At 44.1% G+C, this 19436-nt stretch overlaps 2 protein-coding genes and 2 non-coding genes across 14 annotated transcripts; all 4 read left to right on the top strand.

The window, feature by feature from the left end:
* The first annotated feature begins 932 nt into the window (after nucleotides 1–932).
* TRNAY-GUA (transfer RNA tyrosine (anticodon GUA)) lies at nucleotides 933–1022 on the top strand. Its single transcript is given in 2 exon segments — nucleotides 933–969; nucleotides 987–1022. It is a non-coding gene; the product is annotated as a tRNA-Tyr (tRNA).
* Nucleotides 1023–2323: 1301 nt separating this feature from the next.
* On the top strand, nucleotides 2324–2395 carry TRNAP-UGG (transfer RNA proline (anticodon UGG)). The gene has a single exon. It is a non-coding gene; the product is annotated as a tRNA-Pro (tRNA).
* A 453-nt stretch (nucleotides 2396–2848) lies between these two features.
* On the top strand, nucleotides 2849–18235 carry RNASE4 (ribonuclease A family member 4). 6 transcript variants are annotated; one of them, XM_010949681.3, is made up of 2 exons: nucleotides 2849–2986; nucleotides 16984–18235. In XM_010949681.3, the coding sequence occupies exon 2, from the start codon at nucleotides 17001–17003 to the stop codon at nucleotides 17442–17444; it is 444 nt and encodes a 147-aa protein (XP_010947983.1). In that variant the 5' UTR covers nucleotides 2849–2986; nucleotides 16984–17000; the 3' UTR covers nucleotides 17445–18235. The 6 variants fall into 6 exon arrangements, with proteins under 6 accessions (XP_010947983.1, XP_010947984.1, XP_045368592.1 ...); XM_010949682.2 differs by having other exon boundaries at nucleotides 2914–3051; XM_045512636.2 differs by lacking the exon at nucleotides 2849–2986 and adding an exon at nucleotides 6594–6725.
* ANG (angiogenin) lies at nucleotides 2854–13914 on the top strand. 6 transcript variants are annotated; one of them, XM_045512638.2, is made up of 2 exons: nucleotides 2854–2986; nucleotides 13301–13914. In XM_045512638.2, exon 2 carries the CDS (start codon nucleotides 13319–13321, stop codon nucleotides 13739–13741), a length of 423 nt encoding a protein of 140 aa, XP_045368594.1. In that variant the 5' UTR covers nucleotides 2854–2986; nucleotides 13301–13318; the 3' UTR covers nucleotides 13742–13914. The 6 variants fall into 6 exon arrangements, with proteins under 6 accessions (XP_045368594.1, XP_045368595.1, XP_045368599.1 ...); XM_045512639.2 differs by having other exon boundaries at nucleotides 2913–3051; XM_045512643.2 differs by lacking the exon at nucleotides 2854–2986 and adding an exon at nucleotides 6588–6725.
* Nucleotides 18236–19436: the final 1201 nt, after the last annotated feature.

Here is a 19436-nt window from a genome sequence, read left to right as displayed (position 1 = left end):
GCCAGCCTCTGCGGACTCCCTGGCTGTGCGGCCCGCAGCAAGAACCGGAGCCGGAGCAGGGCGGTGGGGGAAGAGAATGGGGTCGAGTCCTCAGCACCCCCTCTGACCAGGTTTAGAGCCCAGAACAAAGTCCCCACCCCAAAGGGAAAGAGCTGGCGTCAGCTGTCCTGATTAAGCATCCCCGAGAATGTAGGCTGTCCGACAAGGTTTCATGTTTCAATGGGTTCTTGAACATTTCAGTGTATCTCAACGGGAGAATTAGGGTCGAAACTTGGGTCACTGAGTTGTTATTGACTCAAAGAAACTGTGGCTTCTTCTTTGAAAAATTTTAAAGTATTTTCTCCAAGAGTCAATTCTCACAGCAACAATGGGCTTAGCCATATATATTATATACCACAACCTCTCCCTCCCCTAGTCTGCGGACTTGTAAGAGGAAGAGAGAAGCAGCTCGCTTGTGTAAACGCTCCTGGATTCGGAGGCAATCACAAGAAATGAGGAAATGAGAGGCTCAGGCCAGAGCCCCGAGGCCCGTCCTTCTCCCTGGCTCGCAGTTGCGCGATCAGAATTTTGTGCCCCACGCCTCAGCCCCTAGTTCTCCGTTGTCCTGTGGCCGCTCCCACTTTAGACACATGTCACTCCAGGGAGGTTCCGGGCCTCATGCTACGCAAAGACAACAGCCCGGGGCGGCCTCGGGCTGCACAGGTTCTAGGAGCTCCTGTGAAGAGCCCATTGTTTGGCCCTGCGTGGAAGCCCCTCCGTGAAGCAGGAGAAAAAATCCAGCTGTAGAGGGGTTGTCCCCAGAACTGCAGACACAGGACTTTCTCATTAAGCTAGCTACTACGTGGTGTCGACAGCAACTAGTAGGCCATTATGTACTAGTCTGTTTAGCGATGTCCTCAATACAGAATCCTAGACACTCACAGTTCGTTCCCCCTTCGATAGCTCAGCTGGTAGAGCGGAGGACTGTAGTGTTTCCCTACCTGGTTATCCTTAGGTCGCTGGTTCGATTCCGGCTCGAAGGAGGGCTTGACGTTTTGGGGTTTGCCGCCACCCAATGAACCGTTGCTCTACTGTTTCTTACGTCGTTTTCACTCTTCTAGAGTCCTTTTCTCCAGAACTTACCCCACCGCAAAGATAAACTTGGCTTACTTGCAAGAATTTATACAAGTATCACACCTTAAAAAACTGCTCTTGTTGGCCACTCTTTTTAATAAAAGGGGGATTGTACACTAACTCTTCAAACCAACTGGAAAGTTTCTGAGTTTGTTTTAGCTGAATTTAGTTTTCAGGTCCAAAGGTTGGAGATCCAAGACTACTCTTTGGTACAGAATACGTGTGTGTGTGTGCATGTGTATGTATATATATATATATACATACACATACACATACACACACACTGGGATATTTATATTTATATTTATATTTATATTTATATTTATATTTATATTTATATATTTACGTATCCTGCGGCCCTCGGGACTTTAATTTGCAAGACAACCCCCGAGACCTTCATTTACTCTAAACACACACACACACGCACACGCACACACGCACACACTCACACACACACACACACTCATTCAGGTGAGGGCACTTTTAATTTATTTATCTGTTTATAAGTTTTTATAGTTCCATAAAACCATTTTGAGCTGGAGCAGGAAGGAGGAATAGGATTTGAAGTGAATTGGGATGAGACTGGGAGAGAGAATTTCAGACTGAGGAAACGATTTAAGCAAATCATGGGGAGAAGAAACATTTGCTTCGCACCAAGGAAAATCGCAAGAGGTCTGGACTTCCCGAACACGCGCCAGGCTGGTTCACCTCCAACAGAGCAAAATAGTGGCTCCCCGTATTTTGATGCCCATTAGTTCTCGCCCTAGGATTTTATACTCGCTCGAGGTAGTAGCAGCCCGACAGATAGACATCCCGTGCGTCCGTGCCAGGGCTCAGGACACTACAGTCTTGCAACCGACCCCAGCTCGGGCCCTAAGGCTCCAGCTTGTTTCTCTCCAGGCTCCCTCCAAGCTGGAGTTCAGGGCTGGACTCTTCCGGGAGGGACTTGGAGTTCAGACAGGCGGCCTGATGTCTAAAAAGCTGCCTCTCCTTGCCTCATCCAGCGTTTGGAGGGGTCCAGGACATGGACGGGGGAGAACAAGCGAAGCTAGAGTCAGAGGGAGACGTGAGATTTCATGAAAATGGAAGAGCTAAACAAAGCCAAAGGTAAATGTCACAATAGAAAACAAAATTCCAGAGCTGGGTGTTGGCCAATCGCTGACGGAAAAGTGAGATCCAGGGAAAACATACGCAACAACTTACCGGGAGTGGCTCGTTGGTCTAGGGGTATGATTCTCGCTTTGGGTGCGAGAGGTCCCGGGTTCAAATCCCGGACGAGCCCAAATTTTTGAAAAACTTTTCCTTCCTTTGGTAACTGCTGAAAAAAGTTTAGTTCTGTACAAACTTTCCCGCTTTCCAAGCTGTTCTACAAAAGAAAGGTACACTGATGGAACTAGTGGTAGGTGGGCGCTGATGACCTGTGCGGGGCGAAACTGCCTGGCTTCCTGGAATCTCGCCAGCGGACGCCTGGAGGGGCAGCCTCACGCCCGGGAGCAGGGGTCAGGGTCCCGCAATCTGCGGTCCCCAAAAGCCCTGTCCTCGTGGCCCAGGAGCGTAGAACTCGGATCTCCACGCTCGCTCCCTGCCCAGATGGGGACCCACCCGCTCCGCCTGGGGCGGGGGCTGCTCTGACTCCTGCTTCAGAGGCGGGTCCTGGCTGGGCGGCGTCGGGGGCGCCTCATCCGAGAAACGGGGCGCGGTCCCAACTACAAAAAGGCTCTCACTCTGACCCTCCTCGCCTCTTTGCATCTCCACGCCGTCCGTGTACACACACATATGCACGCTGACCGCATGCAGATCTAAACAGAGATTCAAAAGAACACCTTTGCTCTTCTACCGGCTAACCCGTCGTCATCACTGTGAGGAGAAGCGGGTGAGAAACAAAAACTTCTCTTTTCCCAGTCCTGCCCTTTTTCTGCAGCTTGTTCCGAGGCCGAGGTGGGTTCACACTCGTGTTCCTCCATCCCCTCTCCCCTCCTGCTTTTTGGTAGCTTTATCAGGGGCATTTGGGCCGCGGGAGTCCCTTCTTAGCAGAGGCAGTGTGGGGCTCCTCCAGGAGGCGTTTGAGGGACGGAATTGGAGGATCCGAGGAATGGGAAGGAAGTAGGTGAAGTTCAGTTCTTGTAGAGTTCGCCATTCCGCATTCCTACTCGGGTGCTTATTTTCTGCAGCTCAGTAGAGAGGCCAGCGTGAACGTCTTTTGCCTAGAACATGGGCTCAAAGGAGGACTCCAATCGAAGGGAAATCTGGGGAAGCCTGCCTGTCCTCCAAACTAAGGCTTCTTTGCTTGGTACCCAGGTTAATCGCCAGATTTATGGAACAGGCCTTGTTCAGTTTTTGTGAGCATTATTGGGAACTCACGTTTTCCTTTTCTGTTTACTTATCTCTTACCTGGACCTTAATCCACCCTCAGCCCTAGTTGTGGAATTCTTTGAGACACTTTGCCAACATCCTCTTCTCTAAGCTTTCTTACTGAAACTTGGGATCCTCAGCTTTCTTACTCTAAGACAGCACATCAAATGGTATGAACACAGGGCTTGCTTAGGAAAGACAGTTTAAAACAAAACAAAACAAAACAAACATTTTCAGCACCATTCTGGGGACGGGGTAAATCTCAAATAGGCTGCAGGGGAGCAGAATTTGTCAGCTCAAAATATCTCTTTGGCATATTATTTTAAGCTGGTTATTTTCTAAGAAACGGCAGATAAGGGGAAAATCCTGAAAACCTAGCAGGAATTCCCTTTTCGTAAGAAAAACATTTATGTTTATAAGGGAAATCTTCATTTGTAAGGGTGGCTCCCTCCCTGTACCAGGAAGAGGAGGATGACACAATCTTTGTAAACTCCTGCCAAGGGAGAAGGCAGAGACTTAAGTTTGCATAACAATCTTACCCTTGTTCACTGTGCTTTTCCTGGTAACCTCCCACATCTAAGTTGCCCCACCCTCAACATCCTCTTTTGTCTTTACCTGAGGATGGTATTTAAACAGAGGACCTCTGCCATTTTGGAGTTACTCAGTTTTCCTGGGTCTCTCTGCGGTGTACTTGTTATTAAATATCTCTTTGATTTTCTTCTGTTAATCTGTCTCATGTCAATTTGATTCTTTGACCAGCCAGAAGAACCTAGAAGGGTAGAAGAAAATGTCCTCTTCCTGGACAGAGCCAAGACCTTTCCTGTGTCATTAAGAACCTCATGATCAAGTCATAAATGTAATCACTGGAGACCCAAGTGACGTAATTATCTGAATAGCATATGGCTCATTTCCCAGAAGCAGCCACAGATATTCAAAGAGCTACTTGGGGTTTATAGCTCAGTGGTAGAGTGAGTGCTTAACATGCATAAGGTCCTGGGTTCAATCTCCCCCAATATCTGCATTAAAGATAAATAAATAAACCTAATTACCCATTCCCCCCCCCCCCCAAATTCAAAGAGCTACTTAATTACGTAAGCTGCTCACGAGTTATGAAAGCTGTGTGGTGCATTGGGAAGCTTCTAGTCCCTGGAAATGCAGATGTTCACTGGGCGATACATGTTCTTCCTTTGTACCTTGTCTGTAAAGTGAGGGGTTGACAGATAGTCTCTGAGCTCCCCCGCTTAGATCCCAATCCTTATTCTGACTACAGGATGTTAGGAACGTGGCTCATATGAAAGATGTTATGTGGAGAACTAGTTTGGCAGAGAGGATGGGAAAAACCATTCCAGGAAAAGAGAAATGGCTCCAGCTATTGTTGAAAGAGCAGATGTGAGGTTATAAACAGGCACAACTGAGAGGTTTGTCGAGTTACTGTTGGAAGCATTTACCAGTATGATTCATAAAGTAAATTGCCAAGAATGTGGACCACAGTGGGCCAGTGAAATCCCTCTTTAGTTTTTATTTACTCTGTATTTGCGCAAAGAGCAATCTCTGTTAACAGCTATTCTCAGAAGAACACACTGAAATACCTGGGAAAGAGGGAATGGGCACAGAACCCATGTTACGGAAATGACAGGCCAGCAAAAAACAAGCACCACTCGGAGGGTTGGAGTACTCAGATGTATTACGCCGGCGGGCTCAGAGGGGCTTCTGCTCCAAAGCTCTGAGCACCTCCAAGAAGTGCACATGAGGTTTCATAGGGTTAATTACAAGTATGGGCTATTAGCCAATAAGGCTCAAACAACAAAAGCAAGGAATCAGTACACTGAAGCTTATCAATTCGGAACAGATCACATTACTGACACTTGTAGAGCTTGGATTTACAAGTTAGCTTGTTAGCCCAGTAAACTGACACTAAACTTCAGATTTACGAGTTAGCCCGGCAGAACTTAGATCAGTAAACCAACACTTGTTACACTTAGATTTGTGACTTAGCTTGTTAGCCCAGCTGGGCTTTTCCTTCACACCCAGAGTCTGTTGAAAGTGAATGTTTAATGTTTGTCTTTGTTTGGAAATATAAGCGTGTCAGCAGGACTCTGTCCCCATCCTCCCTCAATCAATAGTGTCCCCCACTTCCTGGAGTGGAGGTGGGATCCTTCGTTCTCTCTGGGCTTCATCCTCTTTTAACCATGACTTTGGTTATTAGATAAATTTCACGTCTATAGACCTAAAAACTGTTAGAGGTATAAAGGAATTTAGAGATTAACCCCTTGCCTCTATCCCAATAATTTCATAATTAGTCGTAAGGACAGAATGAAACACATGTAGTCTGTATAAAGGGGAAAGTACACCAGCACAAAAGTCCTTAGAAGGAGAACCCATGCTTCCTGTGTCCGTGTGCAGGGAACCCACTATTGGCTTGAAGGAGAGACAGAAAAACATTTCAGGAAAAGGGGAATGACTTTAAAGTTCCAACTGTCAGAACATTTAAAACTATATAAGGATTTATATATATATATATATAAAAGCTTTTTTTCTCAATTAGCAAGTGCTTCACATCTATTAAAGTTACTAATAAAAAGATACACCATAGTCACAGGCTACAAGGCAGTCCCTTGGTAGCCAAGGGGAACTGGTTCCAGGACCTCCCAAAGATACCAAAATCCGATGCTCAAGTCCCCTATATAAAATGGCATGCATAGTGTTTGTATATAATCTGTGCACATCCTCCCTATACTTTAAATCATGTCTAGATTACTTATAATACCTAATACAATATAAAGCCCATTGCTGGGGCACAGCGAATTTAAAAGATTCCTTTTTGGAACTTTCTGGAATGCTTTTCCAAATATTTTTGGGCCATGGTTGGTTGAATCCAAGGATGGGGAACCTGTGGGTATGGAGGGTTGACTGTAATTCCTTATTATAAGTATTTTGACTAAGCCCTTAAACGCATTTTAATGAGATAGCAAAAATTTTTTTTTATTCCAAAACCTTCTTTTCTGTTTCATCATAACCTCATGGTGCCAAGCTGAAAAGAAAAACACTTAGAATGAAAGCAATCATCCGCCATTCACCTAGGTGGCTTCTGGCATTGTCAACTCTACGACAGGTTGTGAAATCTCCAAAGGTGGCCTGGCGAAATCCCCGAAGCAAAAAAAGAACCCGCCTTGCTCAGAGACACAGGCTGCACCCTCTATACTCAGAGGCTGGTCTCCGTGTGAGCTGGTGTTTGCACTGGGCTTTGAGGCCACGGGACGGTACGTGTGTGATGTTGGAGTGGAGTATCTTATCTGCTTTTAGGCTGTTTACCAGAGAAGGGTGGGTGCTGTTGATCAAGTCACCTTAATCCCCACAGACAGTGGGAGCCCACTGCTCCTTCCTGGTCCAGGACTGCTGAGGCAGTAAGGGTGTTGCAATGGGCCTGGCAACCTCCTCTCTGATAAGTGACTGAAAACTTTAGGACTTTGTTTTTTGCTGTGTGTTCAAAAGGCAAAGTATGATCAATTTAACACAGGTTCCCCTCTCAAACACTGTGTTTGCCCACAAAAGGAAAGTGAGCATCCGGGCACCTTGTTAGAATCCAGTACAGGCCCTGCATCCCTGTTAAAAAACCAAATGGTTTCGAGTAAATTTGAAGATCTAATTGGCTTTTTGAATGAGCCATGAATGGGGCAGCATCTCATCTAGTAAGTAAGAGAGGTGCTCTGAGGAGCTGTACAATGAAAGGCTTTTATAAGCGGAAGCTGGGCAAGTCAAGAAAGTTATAAGCAAAAAAAAAAAAAGGTTGTTTCTATGCACAGGTAAGGATGAAAGGAAGGAGAAGCCCAGGAAATAACAGTAAGGATACTTCCGAGGGTTAGTAGCTGGGAGGCTGAGGTCAGGGACAGGGTGCTAACACCTGTCACATAACCCTCTCTGGAGGTGCCTTCCCGGTTCTGTGACTCCTACCTACTACCGTTTCGTGGACCCAAGTCATGTGTCTAAACAGAAAGGACAGTGGAACTGCGTCTTGCTGGGAGCCCCCGTCTTGCTCTGCAGGCTTCTCCCAAGGCAGTTCTTGGAGCTGGCCCAAGAAACAGCATTGTCTGCACCCAGATCACTGCATGCGAACCATGAAACCTGAGTTCTGTCGTGGGCAAGAGTAAGAACCGTCCGTGGACATCAGAAAAAGGCTGCTTTGGGACCAAAGGCCATGTTCAGCACACTTTGCCTCCCAGAACAGATCTCTAATCCCCTCAGGTGGGTTAATAGTTGACCCAGTCATGCCCTGGAGAGGGTGACTTTCCTTGTTTGTCTAAGAGCAGTGTCCTTGGCTTTGATGTCTCTGCCAGGACTTGGACTTTTTAGATCTAGTCTCCTGACCCAGTTCATCTGATCCCTATATAATCGGAACCAGGAGGGGCCTCCAGGTTCACACCACTGGACCCCACCTCTAGGAACAAGCGGCTGGAACCTCTCTTCAGTTGGAGGGAAACTTCCAGATTTTTGCAAGATTCTTCCTCCTGGGTAATCTATTGTTGTATTTATTTATTTATTAGGCATGTGTGTATTTATTTACTATTTCTAACTGTCCATCCTTTTCAATGAAACCATTTCCCCCCTTTTAAAGCTGCTGGGCCCAAGCTCATGAATTAAGAAGAAAATGAATTAGATTCCAAAGTTTAAAATGAAAAGATTTCTCTTACAATATCCTATATGTAGCTAAAGGGAAATTGGTGAGACTGGGAGTAAGTGGAGGTTTAGGAGGGATTCCTAAATTGTGATTAAGTCCCCAAAGATTTGGGAAAGCTGTTTGCTGAAGGCCATCCGGAGTTCCCCTGGATACAGGCATTATGTATGACTTAACAAGAAAAGAAAGATAAAGTATATTTTTAGCTGTTTTCTTGTAATCTTTCCTGCTACTTTCTTTCCTTAAAGCTTTAGGGGTTGAGGGGGGTCGTAGGAGGAGGAAGGGGATATAGCTCAGTGGTAAAATGTGTGCTTAGCATGCATAAAGTCCTAGGTTCAATTCCCAGTACCTCCATTAGAAAAAGAAAGAATAATTTTGGGTGCTCTTTGAGAGCAAAGTGGAATGCATCCCAAGGTCAAAAGAGGTATACAGGCAGGTTGAAGAGAAGAAAGAAGAAAACAACTAAAAAGGAGGACTACTCATTGGATGGTATGCTTGCACTTTGAAGGAAATTGCTCTAGAACACATGAAAGTGTGAAGCTATATTCATGGAAACTCTAACCTTAGATACTGATCACAACTGGTCAAGGTAATCCCCTGGTGCATAAAGTTTGATGAATCCCTGGAGTGCAAATATTGCCTGTGGTGAGAGGAAGAGAATGTTAATTTTTGTAAAGACTAAGGGATTGGTTTGAGACAGAGGATCAAGTTAGCCTAAAGAACAGATGGAACAAATTCCACTGACAATTATGTGCTTGGGTCTAGAAGGGTATGTGTGGATGAGTCTGACCACCTTTGACCAGAGGTGAGGCTCTGCACCGTGGTTGGCCTAGGCAGATTCACTTCTGTACTACAAACAGTCTGTCTCTTATTTGTTTTCTCCCAATTGCATTTTACCTCTGTTTTGGGGAAATTTAGTATTGAATATATGAGTGTGGAAGGTGTGAGTGTGGGAGCAGATGTTAGATAGCGGTGGCCATGGTGTGTACTTGCTGGGATTTGGTTTCTGGATGTCTTTGGGAGTCAAGACTACAATAAGCCTGAGCAAACGTTAGCTGAGTTGTTACAGAATGAAGGTGCAAATTCTGTAAATCAGGAATAAAGATCCTTTACTGCCCCAGACAGGGACATGAGGACCGTCAGCCTCTCAACGAACAAATGGCTTTTTCGGATGCAGAGCCCCAGTGCAATGTCAGTCCAGTGCCTTAACTAGAAATGATGTGGGCTTGGTTTACACACCGAGACTCAGGGAGGATGCACACCCGTGAGACTGGGCTGCAGGTCATCCTATCATCTCTTCCAGCTTGTGCCTCGTGCCACCGACTAAACTTATACAGACTTACCTTTACAATTCCATGGACACTGGACTTTTGCTAGTGAAACTTGAAAGGCTCCTTTACACCTAATGAGAACCCATGGAATTTCAGACTTTTCGCTCTAGCAACTCACTTTATTTATAGATGAACAAATTCAGACCTGGAGAGGAAAATGAAGTCAGTCATTAAATTATTATTAAGGGTCTACTGTGAGGCAGGCATTGTGATTCAAGGTGAATAACATGAGCTCTGCCCTCCTGTGGATTGTGCACCAGTAGGAAACACTGGTGAGTACACGGGTAATTGTTTGCTCAAGATCACATGAATGGTGGTTTGGGAATGGCACTTGACAAGAGGTAAATCTTTATTTTGTGATGTCCTTGCGGGCATATCCTGAGCTTTGTGATGTTTGCTTTGACACTCCTTTCTAGGGAGGTGTCCTTCGTTTTAATATCTAAAGCATATGGTGTTTGGAGAGAGTCTCTAGACAAGCCTGCCAGCTCATACTTACTTCAGTGAACCGCAACATCCCCTGTGCAATCCTGGCACCTCCTCCAAGGACCCCCAGTTTCCTCTACAGTGTGGAACATGTTGGCACCATTCCTACCCGCCACTGCCACCTAATGCCTCTTCTGGGTACTACCAGCTCAGGTTCTGCTTCCAGATTTTTGAACTCTGGGATTCTGGCCTCTGGCAGAGAAGTGTCAACTCTGACCTGTGGGGACCCTTCTCACCTTGAGAGCCTGCCATTCTACAGTTGACTTTGACATGGGAAGGCAATATTTGTCCATTGCAGAGCAAGAGACTTAATGGATTACAAATTAATAAAACTTTGTCTTGCAAAAGACTAGAAAGAGAAAACAAACCCAGGAGACTGAAAAGCACAATGTAAATGTAAAAGAGCTTAGCACATGGGGAGCCAGGCAGCCCAGCAGCTGTGATGGAGCAGCAGCCACCTCAGCGTCCTTGTTCTTCTCTCAGGTGTGGCTCTCCCCTCCCACTTGTGTACCACTTTCTTGCTAAAATCCCAAGAACACACTTCTGCTGCTTCTATTACAAATTATGCTCTCATGTGCTTAAAGGAAATCTTTTCAGCTGATACCTGTTTATTTGCTTCAGTACTGAGGAATAACCAAAAAAAGTCTTAGCGTATAATTTGGTAATTCTTCATCCGCGTACCAGATTTGTCTACAGTTAAGATGAAACAGACAAGGGGGATCGATGCCAAATGCTGAAGAGAAAGAGAGGTCACTCTGCTCACCCTGCCCCATGCTTTCCCCTGGAGCCAGCAGAACCCCGAAGCCCTTCATCTTCCTGCATTCACGGTTGTGCTCCCAGGGCTGTTTAGCAGCACGATAGGCTTAGTGCTATGACCTGTGGTCTCTTTAAGGGCTACAACACACAAAACTGACTTCCACACAAAAAAACACTATAAAATTAATAATTAAGTATCCATGACAATGTACAAATTTAGGGTTCATAAAGATTACATTACATTTAAGAATAAGTTGCAGGGGGAGGATACACTCAGTAGTAGAGCACATGCCTGGCATGCATGAGGTCCCAGGTTCAATCCCCAGTACCGCCACTAAAATAAATGAATGAATGAATGAATAATCCTAAATACCTCCGCCACCAAGAAAAGGAATAAACTGAAGGTCGCAGACCAGTGCCTTTATATAAAGTGAAAAAGCGTACTTATTAGCCTCTAATGGATCATCCTAAATGCCAAGGATTAGAATCCTGGGTCCAGCATTTTGTATGTAGGGGACGCATCGAGCACACACCTTTGCTCCATAAGGAAGAAACAAAAGGCAAAAGGGACTGTAATGGCACACTAGACGAAGAAAGTACCATTTTGAAGAAACCAACAAAGAGAATTCGTGTGGCCACAGAAATTAAAAGCCTCATTTAACCATAAAATTCACCAAGATCTAGGAGGCAACAAAAGACCATAAGGCCCTAATGAACAAGAAAAAGTTTTGACCATCCTTTCACTCCTGTCCAGAAGAATTCAGAGATGGAGGAAGCAAAAAACAATTGTAAAGTGGACATATATGCACATATATGTACCTGGAAACTCGTGACTTGTGTTCAAATTCATTAAAGCTGGGTGCAGCAAGTGGATACAGAAGAAGGAGAAGAAATTGAAGGTCAAATTTTTCTCCCATTGTAAGAATTTCTCAGTAGGTATGAGGATTGTCAAGAAATCATAGCCAGCTATAAATTAGTTACTCGTAGACTAACAATTCCAAAAGCAAAATCATAAAAATTAGTTTCCAGTTTCCAGTGGAAAGTCATTCTTGTTCTTGGATGTGTGGGCATTCACATGTATTTGGCTTAATACAGAGTAGGACTTTGGTGGCTTTTTTTTTTTTTTAGCATTTTTTATTGAGTTATAGTCATTTTATAATGCTGTGTCAAATTCCAGTGTAGAGCACAATTTTTCAGTTATACATGAACATACATATATTCATAGTCCCATTTTTTTTTCACTGTGAGCTACTACAAGAGGACTTTGGTGGGTTTTAAAGGCCCTGTTCTTCCAAATTTTCTCCGAAGAACTGAAGGTATAGTCAGAAACTACCTGCTGCAAATACCAAATAGCTTTCTATTTTCAAATCAGCAAGTTTCATAAGATACAATCTTAGTGGTTCATAGGAAAATTTGTTTTCTCTTTTGTTATCATCTTTACTTGTTTAGTTCTATTTTTGATTATCTATCATTAAGTTAAAATTATGCCCCAGGAAGAAGCACTCTATTAACTCTCTGGGTGTGTCTGAGTGTCTGACACACCACCCCTGGGATGTCCAGTGTTTCAGTTGACAGCTCTTGAGTGATGGTGGCTGCTCTTCTCCTTCTTCTGAGGATGACATTAAGAAATCATTACAGCAAGTGATAAGACCTTTGGTTTGATGAAAAGGTCTAAGGACTTTTGTTTGTTTGTTTGACATGGTAACACCATTTTCCTGTTGTGTAACAGTCTATGTATGTATGCGGGGGAAACAAAAATATTCTCTAAGAATAATTCAAATTGTTCCCAATGCAAGAAGCTCCTAAGAATGAGCTTGAATTCCTCTTCCTCCAGTCCTCTGTAAGGGTTGACCCCAGACCCACTCCCAAGCTTACGTGGATTCCTCCATGCTCCTCCCTGTTCTTTCCAAATAGTACGTAATAATCCCACCTTTGGCCATGAACCACCTACTCCTTGGGGAATTAGGTCTGCTTCCCTTCACCTCAAGGTGAAACTGCTCTCATGTCTCTCCTCACAGTCAACTGACTGATTGACTTGAGTACCTGGACTTCTCTGATTGCTGCTTCTCTGGACTCAGGGTTCCCTAAAAGTCCCCCTTCTTCACAGGTCTCACCTCCCATCTTACTGTCTCATCTCAGTAAGTTGGTTCTTCCATCCCTTCCCCAGGGATGCTACATCCTCTGGTAGGTGTGTCAGTGGTCTTTGTGTTCCAGGACCCAGCACAGTGCTTGGAACCCAATAGGGGCTTGTGTAATATTTGTTACTCGGTTAGTTAATCCTTGAATTAAAGACTGTGTATGGATTTTTGTAATGCTACAACTGATAGAAAGGTACATACTCAGTGATCCTAAGAAATAAGAAAGAGTGGTTGGGGCTGGAAGTTGTGTTCAGGAAACATTGGAATAGACTTTCCTCAAAAAGTTGATGGACAAGAAACATGAGATCAATGAGGAAAGAGAAAGAAAAGAATACTTAGGTGCCAGAGGATAACTGATCCATGACACCCTGTCAGAGAGAAAAGTCCCTGTCCTTTTAGCCTAATGTGGCAACGCTGTTCTGTGCCCATATCATATCTCCTTTTGCCCTTGGCAGGAGCCTTTGTTGGAAAAGATGGTGATGGGCCCCCTCTTGTTGGTCTTCCTGCTGGGTGTGGGTCTGATCCCACCGACCTTGGCCCAGGGATACCAGGAATTCCTGTCCAAGCACCATGATGCCAACCCCAGAGGCCGGGATGACAGATACTGTGAAACCATGATGAGGAGACGAGGCCTGACCTCACCCTGCAAAGACACCAACACCTTTGTTCATGGCAGTAGCAACAACATCAGGGCCATCTGTGAAGACACGAATGGAGAGCCTTACGGGATAGGTCTCAGGAGAAGCAGGTCTGCTTTCCAGGTCACCACTTGCAAGCACAAGGGAGGGTCCCCCCGGCCTCCATGCCAGTACAGAGCCACAAAATCCTACAGAGTCATTGTTATTGCCTGTAGAAATGGCTTTCCTGTCCACCTTGATGAGACCTTTTTCCCTTGAAGCTGGCAGCCCGGAGCTGGCTCCGCCCTTCTTTCCTTCCGTCTCCCATCCACACCCCAGAACAGTGGTGGCAGCGTTCACTGCTAGGGGTCCAGAACTTGAGCTGTCTGATCCTTTGTTTTCTGTTTTACAGTATGTTTACCAAATAAAAACATCTCTGAAATCATTAAGAATCAGATTTTCTCACTGATTCCAGGCCTATTGATCTCTCCCCATTTCTCTATTCAGCTGTTTCTCCCCGCTCCCCGCGAACCCCCCACTCCAGGGTTGGATGGAACAGAAATGCCTTTTTCTTTACCAGTCAGTTCTTTATCAGGCCTTAGGGAGGTGTACTTTACCTTTCTGTGATGGCAAGGATGTTAAATTCATCTTACAGAGATTTCTGGGAAAATCCAAATGGCCGTGGAGCAGAATTTTCAAGAGGGGCAAACTGTTACCAAATAATAAGCAGGTATAACTTTTACAAATGTTAAACCTTAGGAAGAGGAGTATAGGACTAAATAAAAACAGATTAATTACACTTTCTCTCTCTCTCTCTCTCTGTCACACACACACACACACACACACACACACACACACACACACACACACACACACACACACACATTTGTAATCCTGCATGAATACCAAAATCCATTCAGGGCAGCCACCTCTTAACCTTAAGCAGGAGGTAATTTGACATTGCTTTGAACGAAATGTTCCCAGGATAGTCTCAAAGTTATTTCATATCAAGATCAAGAAATTTGATTACTACATTATTTTCTCTTTACTCTTTAACTGTACCAACTGTTGTCTGGCAACTCTAAGGTCTTAGGGTGGTCATAGAAAGGTTCCAAACTTATCCTTTCTTCTCCAACTGGATATGTTTTCAAGTGAACATGAACTTCGATTAACAGACCGTCTCTGTAAAATGTGCTAATTAATCCACAGGTTCAGTGGTTAACTTCCTGTTACTTTATTTCGTCAATCGGTACCTGGATATTTTATTTAGAAAGCAGGTAATAAATTACAGTTATACATCACTAGTTTTGCTGTATTGTGAATGAGTATAGTGGTCACAGTTTTCCTGCAAGATGGCCTCTCCTGATGCCTACATGCCCTGAGATGAGCCAGAAGGCTTGGTTCTCAATACCTGGTTATAGACCAGTGTCTAGGTGCCACAGAGAGCCCAGCCTCACTGAAAGTGTTCTCATTTATGGAGGAAAACAAGGAGAAGTCAGTTACCAGGGCACATTCAGAGCATGAATATATTTGCCTTGAGTTAATTGATTTCAAAATTGAAAACATTGTCATTTCTTTCCTAAGTAGTTGAGAAGAGTTTTCCAAATTTCTTTTATTAGAAAATTTGTCAATATTATAAAATAAAAAAGCCCTCAGGAAGTGAGGAAGTTCCAGTGCTTGGTAGAATATTTGGAAACATCTCAGGTTCTCCAACCAGTACTGTCTCCCTCATATGAGGCAATGGGGCTTCCATACAGATCATTGTCCACTCAAGGTCATGAAAGTCAAAGGCATGGACCATTATTACACTGATCACATCATAGCTGTGAAAACTCACATCTCCAAACCTCTGCTTAGCGCATGACCATGGCATCTCCTGCCCTGGTGTTAGGACAAAAGACTGTGTCCCAGGAAATCATGTGGCAATGGGATGGGGGTGCTTCCTGATGGAGCTAACAGCTGGGTAGCCCCCAGTCCTAGTATTTTTTGCTTCTGGTCTCTTTCTCTCACAACCAAAAGCTGTTTAGGATGAAATGTCAAGTTGCAGGCAAGTCATTTTACCTCAAGTGAATCATTTGGGAAGCTAAAATCCTAGTCCACTGTGCTGTGTTGACTTTGCAAGGAAAAGAAAAGAAACCCCCCAAATGTCAAGTGCTTTGAAGAATGGTGACATGCAAGGAAGAAAAATACATGCACTTTGGAGAGGAAACATTTGTCTAGGGACAAGGCATAAATTCTAGTATCGGCGACATTTCCGCTTAAAAACAGCCTTCTAATTTCTTGGGAGTACAGGTACTCGACCAAAGTTGGGGGGTCAATAATACATATGATTCAGTGTGGTCATTATTTTATCAGATTGAAGGCTACAAAGAAAACCAAGAAAAATGGAAATTGCAAAGGTGATCTTCGGCAACATTTACTCAACAGCTACCATGTGCTAGGCATTGTAACAAGCACTTTACATTGATTTTATCATTTATTCCTCACAACATGCCTAAGAGGTGGGTGTTATTATGCTCATTTTACTTGTGAGGAAATACACTGAGAGAAGTTAAGTAATTTCCCCAGGGTCACACAGTTAACGTGGCAGAACTCAGACTCTGGGATCACAGAATGAAAAGAAGCTCTTACTGAGATTCGATGGTGGTGCAGTGGAGAAAGCCTTAGGGACAAGCTCTGACCAAAAAAGATGTGTTGGGATGATTTGTGGATCATCTCATCTTCTGTTGTAGCTAGAACCTTGAGATGCAACCATTGATGACTACATTAGGATGTTTTTCTACGTCTTGTTTAATCGGTTGGTTAATGTAGCTGGGGCCATGGGTTTGCTCTTGTATGAATAGCTTAATTCTTCCCTGTAGTTGGTTATCTTGCTTTGTGACCATGTTATTGGTCACAAAGAAGCAGAATTTGAGAAAGTAGACAGAACTGTGCAAAATTAGATTTGGGAAAAACAACCCCAAAGTACATTGTTGTGATGAAGCTATTACCTAAGTGATAAGTGTATCTTCAGAAGTTGTATCCACTAGTCCTGGGGTGAGGAGTAAATCGAGCATCAATTCCTCCCTGCCAACCACCTCCCACAACGCCTTCACTTCCCTCTCTTCCTAACTCCATATCTCGTATCCACAGCAGCAGGCACAGGAATGTGACACAGAGCTTTGTATCTTTCTGTGCACGGGCAAAAGGTGACTGTGAAGTTAGAGGCTGGCATTTAAAAGACTGATAGTTATGCCTGATCGTAGTCATTATCATTAACCAAAATATAGGCTGTAGGTGGGATAAAGCGCAGGTTTCTCGTCAGCCATTTCGGTCACTCAGTGTGATCTGCCAGCGCCTTTGAAAACAAAGGACAGTAGAAACCATATGTATCAAGCTAGGAGTTCAGTTGGGGCCAGCCCTTGAACTGCACGTGTAGAATAGGGACCTGTCTGACTCTCCAAAGATTGTCCTTGCTGCTTTGTGTTGCTCACTTCCTGTTGAATCAGGATGATTTTTCCTGTCCCTTGGTTTCTCTCTAGGCACCTCCAAGGTAGTGATGGCGCTCCAGAAGACCCATTCATTGCTGCTGCTCGTGCTGCTGACCCTGCTGGGGCTTGGGCTGGTACAGCCTTCCTACGGGCAGAGTTACATGTACCAACGTTTCCTGCGGCAACACGTGGACCCTGCTGGGAGAGGTGGCAGTGATAGCTACTGCAACCTGATGATGCAAAGACGGAAGATGACTTCATATCAGTGCAAGTACTTCAACACGTTCATTCATGAAGACATTTGGAAGATTCAGAGCATCTGTAGCACCACGAGCATTCAGTGCAAGAATGGCAAGATGAACTGCCACGAGGGGGTAGTGAAGGTCACAGACTGCAGGGAGACAGGAAGTTCCAGGGCTCCCAACTGCAGGTACCGGGCCACAGCCAGCATGAGACGTGTTGTCATCGCCTGTGAGGGTAACCCAGAGGTGCCTGTGCACTTTGACAAATAGATGCCACCCAGCAGGGGTTTTCTCCCAGCAGCTGGCCTCTAGCTTACTCCTTAAGTAGCAATGAGTAGTGCATTTGAGCTGTCCCAGACTCTGTCTCCTCTGCTTGTTTCTTCTTTTTCTCTGTAGAACCCATTCTGTTCAATACACTGCATGAAAGAGAAAGTTGAGACATAAACTTATAATGGGCCTGGGCTTTTCTGTAATAAGCTTCCTTTTGTAATACTGGTCGCCTTGGCTTTCTCAGATCCTCTCCTCTGGAATTTAGTCATTATATGTACGTCCAGAGCACTTCAAGCATTTTCATCTAAGTTACGTCATTTCTAATGCCACAGCACCCCTGGGACACTGCTGCTGATGCTGCAAGATACACAAGCCCCAAGTTAAGGGATTTGCTAAGAACATAAAGCTAGTAGAAAATCTGAGACAGAAGTCCAGTGTAACTGGCTACTAATCTAGGGCTTTTTCCACTTCAGCACAAGAGATGTTCTGAAACTTTCTGGTTTTTGTTATTCCCAAAAGTCAGCTGTTGTGGGGAGTGTTAAAATTTGGGAAGTATGTACTGGCCAGATGAGAGCTCTATCTGTAAAATTTGGGAACTTGACTGTGTTTGAATCTAATAAGACCAAGAAATGATACAAGAAATTTTGTTCTTCTCTTCCCAAACCCCTAGTAAGTCAGAGTGTTAAAAATGTACTGGATCATTAAGACTCACTTACTCTTCCTGACTGAAAGATTTTTCATGTTTTCTTTATAATAAAAGAAATAAGATACCTTACATTTCAAGCATTTGAGACAGTAGTCTTGTGTGTGAGATTTTTTCCCCTCCTATCCTCTTTTAATTCTTCTCTAGTTTATAAACACACACATAGTTTAATATCCCCATAAACTCTAGTCCAAGTCTGAAGAGCATCAGATCAATGACGGGGACACAGAACGTCTGTCTCATTTACTCCAGAGGGAACGATTCCTCTCAGGACAATTCTCACACCCCTTCCCTTCTCCCTTTGAAAATTTAGAAACAAATTGGGGAACAGAGATGCATGAAGACGCTAGCTGCTAAAGAAGGAAAGTGTGTGGGTACGAAAGGACTAAACTGAAGGCATTTGGGTGACAGCCCACATACATTATTTATATTTAAGATGTACAACTTGATTTGATACACGTATACATTATGAGGTAATCGCCATAATCAAGCTAATTAATACACCTATGACTGCATAAATTTACCCTTTCATGTGTGTGTGTGTGTGTGTGTGTGTGTGGGGTGAAAACACGTAGAATTTACCCTGGTAGCACCTTTTAAGTATACGATACTATATTAATTAACCTGCTAAAAAAAAAAAAACAAAACTGTACAAGTTCCCAGTTATAAGATAAATAAGATCTGAGGAACTAATGTATAACTTGGTGACTATAGTTGATAAGACTGAGTTGCATAATTGAAATTTGCTAAAAGAGTAGGACTTAAATGTTCATACCAAGGAAAGGGAGGTAAATATGTGGGGTGATAGATGCATTAGTTAACCCGATGGGGGGGATACTTTCACAATGTGTATGCACATTAAATCATCACATTGCCCACTTTAGGCATCTGACAATTTTATTTGTCAATTATACCTCAATCAAGCTGGGAGAAAAACTGTAGGGGTTCAGAAGAGGCCTTTCCAAGATGTGCTGCTTTGGCATGTGGATTGTTTTGAGCTAAAGGCAGTGGAGACCCTGTGAACTCAAGAGAAACTATTGCCCCTCCCTTAACTACCTAGGAGAATTTAAATTGGGGACTTTTCTGAGAAAAAGAGTCATTACCAGACATAAGTTTTATCTAAGTGGCCGCATCTATATGGCAGGACCAACTTCTAGTTACCAAACATCTGCCCACTATCGTCCAGTGAGTGACCCTCCTGTCCTTGGAAGCCTTAGGCCCCTTCCCATTTTTTAGCTCGGGGTGGCACACACACCTCATTTTGCCTTTCTGCCTTTGAACCTCTCGTG

This window comes from Camelus bactrianus, chromosome 6 (assembly GCF_048773025.1).
Source record: "Camelus bactrianus isolate YW-2024 breed Bactrian camel chromosome 6, ASM4877302v1, whole genome shotgun sequence".
NCBI classification, from domain to species: Eukaryota; Metazoa; Chordata; class Mammalia; order Artiodactyla; family Camelidae; genus Camelus; species Camelus bactrianus.
The sequence above is the reverse complement of the archived record's forward strand: the minus strand, read 5'-3'. Positions and strand labels throughout refer to the sequence as shown.